The 7,042-nt window shown below is 36.6% G+C and overlaps 1 protein-coding gene across 2 annotated transcripts; it reads right to left on the bottom strand.

The window, feature by feature from the left end:
* Positions 1–3,820: 3,820 nt before the first annotated feature.
* Positions 3,821–6,665, bottom strand: LOC106793172 (protein drumstick). 2 transcript variants are annotated; one of them, XM_014759865.1, is made up of 2 exons: positions 6,436–6,665; positions 3,821–3,884 (listed from the first exon to the last, which is right to left on the bottom strand). In XM_014759865.1, the coding sequence occupies exons 1-2, from the start codon at positions 6,663–6,665 to the stop codon at positions 3,821–3,823; spliced, it is 294 nt and encodes a 97-aa protein (XP_014615351.1). The 2 variants fall into 2 exon arrangements, with proteins under 2 accessions (XP_014615351.1, XP_014615349.1); XM_014759863.1 differs by lacking the exon at positions 3,821–3,884 and adding an exon at positions 4,186–4,711.
* Positions 6,666–7,042: the final 377 nt, after the last annotated feature.

Below are 7,042 nucleotides of genomic sequence, written 5' to 3'. Positions count from 1 at the left end.
AGGATTCTCTATCTACAAACGAACAGAAAAACAGAAAAAGAGAAAGAGAGAGATAGTGAAAGGGTGGGAATCGTGGTGGGCTGGGGGAGGGGCAGGGGGACGAGAGGAAGAAGAATAAGAATAAGAAGAAAAATAAAAATAAGATTTGGGAGAAAACGTGCGAAAGGTGTCGGGATGAAGAAAGAACGAGATAGCGTTTTACGACTTGGCGAATTTATTGGTAGGCCGGTAGGGTGGGTCTTCCCCCCACAAAAGTACATTGCAATTCCCGAATAAGCACACGAATAGGTGTCACGCACACGTCTCATCCTTATCTCTCTCTCTCTCTCTCTCTCTCTTTTTCATTCTCTCTCTCTCTCTCTCTTAGATACAAAACAACACCTCTAACCGGACTGACTGATTGTGCACAAATTTTTCTTTTACAAGTGCAAAGCTAGCGACAGATGCGTTTAGTGTGTGTAAAGTGATATACATTAATTATTAAAATTATAATTATAATTATAATAATAATATATATATATATATATATATATATTCATATATGTATGTATATATATATATAATAGATTTAATATATTTAATATATAATAATAATAATATTAATAATAATAATAATAATAATAATAATAATTAATTAATTAATTAAAAAAAAAATAACATTATTATCACTCCTATCACTAGTTACAAAGTGATACACGATTCTACATTATCGTAGTTGCGATCTTTATTTATAAGACGTTCACCACGATCACCAATTACATGACTAAGGTCTACTCTCAACTTAATAAACGTTTTCTTAAAAAGACTATAAATTTTTTAATATTAATAATACGATCGTTATAAAAGGAGAGATAAAGTATCGCATCGTCTACGAATTTCGTTATATTATGTATTCTTTAAGATACATATCAGAGGGAAGAGAGAAGAAGATACCAAAAGCTATGTACAAAGCGCGGACATCATCATCATCATCATCATCAATGTGTTGTTTCATTTCTTTTATACGAGATGATACGAGATACATTTCTTTTAAAAAAAGAACAAAAAAGCACATATAAAGGACGCGTTGTAAGGGACACTGTTTTGAGTTAAAACAAAAAAAAGGAAAAAAAGTAACAAATTTTGTCGTCCTTTTTTTCCTGTCTCTTTTTTCTTTCCTCCATTTCTTTTTGTTTTTATTCGCAACATTTTACCTCTCTGACCGTCTGATCGGCCACTCTCGATAATACTCGAGATGCCTCAGCTGGTTTTTCTTTTCTATTCTTTTACGCGAATTTCTTTCTTTTTCTCTCTCTCTCTCTCTCTCTCTCTCTCTCTTTCTCTCTTTTTTTTTAACGCGCGTGTACGTATTCTTTTATAAAGAATTTATGTATTCGTGTGCGCATGTGTTCGCGCGTATGCAAATAATAATTCGAACGAAATGTTTTCAAGCAAACAATATTAGCGAATAATACAAAATCGACAAAAAAAAATAGAAATCTCATTATTCTTATTAAAGAATATAAATTAGCGATCTACACACAAATGGTTTCACCATTTTTATTTTATTCTTGCTGCTTATTGACGATGGGATTTCGTCTTCGGAATGAACAGAAACGACTTTCGCGCGTCAGTGGGCGTTCCTACTTCTCGTAATGGACATTCATTCATTGATTGTAAAACGACTATAAAAAAAAAAAGATAATAAAAAAGAAAGGAAGAATGAAACGAAAAAGATAAAAAATGGACCCACGCGCGATGGGGAAATGGGGATCGGATAAAGTAAAAAAAAAAAAATGAAAAGAAAAAAGTTGCGCGAGTTTGATCGAGACGAGAATGTAAAATCGATCAGATATTAATATCGATTGGATATATCGATTGGTTGTTGTTCTGATGCCGTTTCCATTCGAACGAGCCGCTTGTATTCTCCTTAGACGAAATCTAAAACGACAAGTTTGCGAACTGTTAAGCCCAGTTGAAGTTTATTACAACCGATCGGCGTATATTTTTTGCATGATCGACGAATAATAATCAATCGACGCGCCTTATTTTATCGTCCCCAAGGTCATCGTCGCGCAGCGGCGGCAATGGTGGTGGTGGTGGTGGTGTGTTCGTAGATGTATAAAATATATATATATATATATATATATATATTATATATAACGTATAATATATTAATACTTTTATCGATATTATTATTATTATTCCAATGTAAAATGTTGTAATAACGAACGATTTATAAATCGATTTGTTTCAATCAAATCTTTTTGCTTGTTATTCGTAAACCGAGAAATAAATTAACGCGAAACAATTTGATAAATTTCTCAACGGTGGCACCAGATGTTTCAAAGTTGGACAACGACAACTAAGACGACGTCGCCTAGGGCCTGGGCGTGGTTCACAGTAGCCAAGAAAGAAAAGACCAAGTAGTAGGTACGTCCAGGATGTTGCATCCTCCCTCTTCCCTCCTACTTTCCATCCTTACCCAACAACACTACCAACTCTTTCTCTCTCTCTCTCTCTCTCTCTTTCTTTCACTACTTCTTTCTCTGGGTTATTACGTAGTCCAATTTAGAAACGTTAGCCCGGAGGAGAGTAGCACGAGCTCGAATCGAGGATCCTTCATGAATGCACGCTTCCTCGCGCCATAATTGTACGTTCCGAAGGATAGACATCTTTAAAGTTGGATTGTTATTAGCGTTGGAAGGTAGTCCTTTCCACCGTGTCGCTGTTGCTGCTGTTACTGTTACTGTTACTGTACCCTCCTCCTTCTATCTATCTATATTTCTTTCTTTTTAGAATTTTTTCTTCTTTTCCCGAATGATTTGGTCTCGTCGTTAAAACCATTCACCCACCGGCTGGCTAGTTGACTGGCTAGTTGGCTGGCTAGTTAACTGGTCGGCTTTGTCTTTGACAAATGGCTGGATCCCGCTAATGAATTCATCTTTCGAACTGCCGCAACAAACACACACACGCACACGACGACGATGACCACCGTCGAAGGTTGCTATCGATCTTGTTCGATATCGAGATTTCTTCTTTTTCCCTTTGATTTTTCTATTTTTTTTTTTCGTATCTCAAAGACGAGGACACAGCGTTGATTGACAGATTAAAAAGACCGTACTCGTGTTCCTAAGATGACGACGACGACGACGACATCGACGACGACAGATATATATTTTTTTTTTCTCCTCCTCCTCCTCCTCCTCCTCCTCTCGTCCAGTTTGTTCGTAGAGTGTTGTTTTTTTTTATTTTTTGATAGAAAGTTTAGTTTGTCGTCTGGTTAATAATTGGTGTCATCTAAAGCTTCTTTTTTTTTTTTAATGATGTGGCTGACGTCTAGGTGTTTAAGCTCAAGGAAATTGGATTGGGAAAGGAGAATAGAAGCGAGAATGATCAAAAGAAACGCGCCAACGCGGATCGAGAATTAAAAGGAAAGATTTCAAATGGGGGTGTGTGGGGAAAAACATGACACGAAGGGAGAAAGAAATAATCGAATATTTCGTATAACAAGCATCGAATTGTCAATTTTCACAATTTGACGAATTAATTGATACAACGCGCTATATGAGACTGTGTATGAGAAGAAATTGCAATTAAAATGATTGTTAATAATTGATTTGAATGAATAATCGTATCGTACACATGCGTACACGTGTATGCAGTTTTTAATATGCATCGTATACGCAATTTAATGAAAAGAAAGAAAAAGCGCGGTTTTTTATCATTTTTATAATATTATAATATCTCTGTGTGTGTGTGTGTACGATTTGTTATTTTAATTTTCTCTGCTTTGTATTTTAATGTTTATTTTATTTGTTCGGATATGGCAGGATGGCTTCTAGTACCTAGAGTAGCCATTTGAGTAGCCGTTGGAGCCCTTGTAGGGTACAGAGTGTATGCTCCTGTAACAGAGATCGTCGAAATCGGAAGATGAGGAAAGTATATTCTAGAAGGGAACAGAATAGTTCACTTCATCAAATTACTTTCTTTTTCTTCCTGATCTTTTTTCTTTTTTKTTTTTTTTTTTTTTTTGTTTTTTATCAATCGTATCGATCTAATGTTCGCGCCGTGTTAGTAAAAGTAGATGGATGATAAGGCGTATAGACGAAAGGAAAAAATAAACACTAATAAAAAATAAAAGGAGAAGTAAGAAAGGATATATAACGTAGGGAAATACGTAGACGATTCGATGATTTAAACAAAAAAAAAAAAACAAAAGTGATGAAATAAGTAAACAGCGAGAACGAAAGCTTAATATCGGATTTGCGTGTTTAAGGTAAAAAGGGTAATATATAATAAAGAGGGAGTCAAAAAAAGGGGGTAAAAACAAAAAAAAAATCGTAAAGGAAGGAGAAGGAAATATATAAGAAAAAGATCAAGGTAATTTACGTGTGTGTCTGTATATGTGTGTATATATATAAAAGAATAAGAAATTAGCGCATGCTGGATATGTCGTGGGGGGCGGTCAAAAATTGATTGCGCTTTCATCGTGCATAGAAAATATTAAAAGGGTGGAGAGGGAGTGGTGATCAAAGAATAGTGCGTGGTTGTAATTTGAATTGTTCTTGTTGCTGAGTAGTAATAATAGTTGTTGCTGTTGTAGAAGTTATGATTGTTGTTGCTGTTGTTGATTTTGTTGTAGTAGTTGTTGTTGTTGTGTGCATTGTTGTGTAGTAGTATGTGTCAAGGTGCAGGAGATTTCAGAGCTCCCGCTCACCGCCACCCACATCTACAACAGAAGAGAAAACAAGACCACCGCGGTTATATACAAGGTATCCATTAGTATCCACCAGTATCGAAGATTTATTTTATCACCTCAACTCACTCTCTTTCTTTTTCTCTTTCTCTCAGTCGCTTGCGCGTGCTCTCTAACGTTCGCGCAAGCGAAACAAACCATTCGCGGAACGCGAACAAACCAAAGAAAGAGAAAGAGAAAGAGAAAGAAAAAGAGAAAGAAAGAGAGAGAAAGCCAGCAGCATTATTTCAGTCTGATTTATGGGTCAGACCGATCCTCAAAGTGCTGCGCTTCTCTCCTTAGCCCCCTCATTCTCATTCTCATTCTCATTCTATCTCTTTCTTTCTCTTTCGTACTCTTTCACTCTACTTAACTCCCGCACACAAGTAGGCGAACACAAATTCTCCTACACTCTCGTTATTCGCACCTTTACCTCGATCTACGAGAGAAAGAATGAAAGAAAGAAAGAAAGAAAGAAGGAAAGAAATAGAATGAGAGAAAGAATAAGAGAGATGGGTGAAGGTGACACACGGTGCAACATTGCAAGGCCAATGGTGTGAAAAGGTCATCTCGGTAGCGACCTCCTTCTCTCGTTCGAAACGTTTGTCTTAAGATTCTTCTCTTCACGCGATTAACTTCAAATGATTTTCCTAGATCCGTTTAAATTCTTACTAACACGTTTCTCCGTGTGCCTATATATTTTCTTTTCTTTTTTTTGGTTATTTTGAAAGTTCACCAAATTTGTTCGATTACATCCGACACGATCCGACCGATAATTACAAATCTTTTTACGATTGATTGATGAATTTTAATTATCCGAACTTATTTTTATCTTTTCTTTTTTTGTTCAAATCAAAAACTCAACGCGAATTTAATTTTCTTTAAAAGCAACACTTCGATGTTATAAAAACGAGCACTAGTAACAAAATTTCGTCAAATCACTTGTGTAAATTTTTTCGATCGAACTCACATTTATTATTGATTAAAACTTTCTTCGCTTTTTCTTTCGTAAAGAACCGACGGAAAGAATAAGAGAAGATGGAAGTAGAAGTAGAAGAAGAAGATACCGTAAAAAAATCCGACGGCTCGATCGACGAAACGAAATCTTGTATGGGAGTACATAACCCATCGACGGGAACGAAACTTTGAACTTGAACAACGAACGGAACGAGATTCGAACGATTCCGCGCACAATTCAATAGTTGTTGCACTGTGTTACACGTTAACCCATTCGGCACAATTTCGTATATATATATCGATAGAAACAACAACAAAATCAATAAGATAGAAGAGAATAGATAAGTATAGATAAAATGGCACGAGCGAAAAAAAACCACTTTAAAGATATATTTAACACTATGATCATTGATTTCAAATATCATTTTTTCTTTTCACACACTGTGAGAACATGAAATATAAAGAAATAAACGAGAGAGAGAGAGAGAGAGAAAAAAAGACACATAGAATCTATATAGAATTTATTCTTTAACATCAAACAATCCCACAAACAACCCGAAAATAAAAAAAAAGAAAAATAAAAAACAAAAAGATAGTTTTATAGAAAAATAAAGAGAAATAGAAATAGAAATAGAAATAGAAATAGAAAAGAAGAGAGTAAAGAGAGGTAAAAAAGAAGGTGTGTTTCCCCCATTCGAAAATGATGGAAAGAATGATGAAAAATATAGGATAATATTAAAAATGAGATTGATGAGAGATACCTGTGCTGCTTGAGATTATCCTGCCGCTTGAAGGACTTTCCGCAGACCTCGCAGGTGAAGGTCACATCGTCCTTGTGACTACGCTCGTGAATCATTAGATTGTAAGGTTTGGTGAAGCGCCGCTGGCAGTACTTGCAGACGAACTCTACGGTGCACTTGGCGCGCATCTTCTGCCGCCGGCCGAACTCCCTGCCGTGCCCCTCTGTCTCCATCGGCATTATCGCGAACATCCTTATAAATTCCCACCGCTCCTTCTCTTGGTCTCGACCCTCTCTCTCTCCTTCTTGCTCGGTTCCCTTGCTAACTCTTTCTCTCTCTTTCTCTCTCTCTCTCACTCGTACGCTCGCTTACCCGTTCGTTCGTTCGTTCGTTCGTTCGCTTGCTCACTCTTTCTCTCTCTCTCTCTCTCTCTCTCTTTCTCTTTTTCTCTCCCTCTTGGACCAAGATCTCTCCCACTGTCTCCTTTTCCCTCCTCACGCTCTCTGACTAACGCCTCGAGAGTCCTTCCACCACTTCTCCACAAGAGACGACGACGTATACCTTCCTTCCTTCTCTCTCTCTCTCTCTCTTTTTCTTTTTCTTTTTCTTTCTCTCTCTTTTTACAAGT

Source organism: Polistes canadensis, unplaced genomic scaffold (assembly GCF_001313835.1).
Source record: "Polistes canadensis isolate GaletaPanama2010 unplaced genomic scaffold, ASM131383v1 scaffold_12, whole genome shotgun sequence".
NCBI classification, from domain to species: Eukaryota; Metazoa; Arthropoda; class Insecta; order Hymenoptera; family Vespidae; genus Polistes; species Polistes canadensis.
The sequence above is the reverse complement of the archived record's forward strand: the minus strand, read 5'-3'. Positions and strand labels throughout refer to the sequence as shown.

What these genes read in the sequence shown, in the direction of transcription:
- LOC106793172 (XM_014759865.1), bottom strand. Translation starts at nt 6,665, where the DNA reads ATGTTCGCGATAATGCCGATGGAGACAGAGGGGCACGGCAGGGAGTTC. An exon ending in GATAATCTCAAGCAGCACAG is followed by an intron (nt 3,885 to 6,435) that starts GTATCTCTCATC and finishes TCTCTGTTACAG; the next exon opens with GAGCATACACTCTGTACCCT.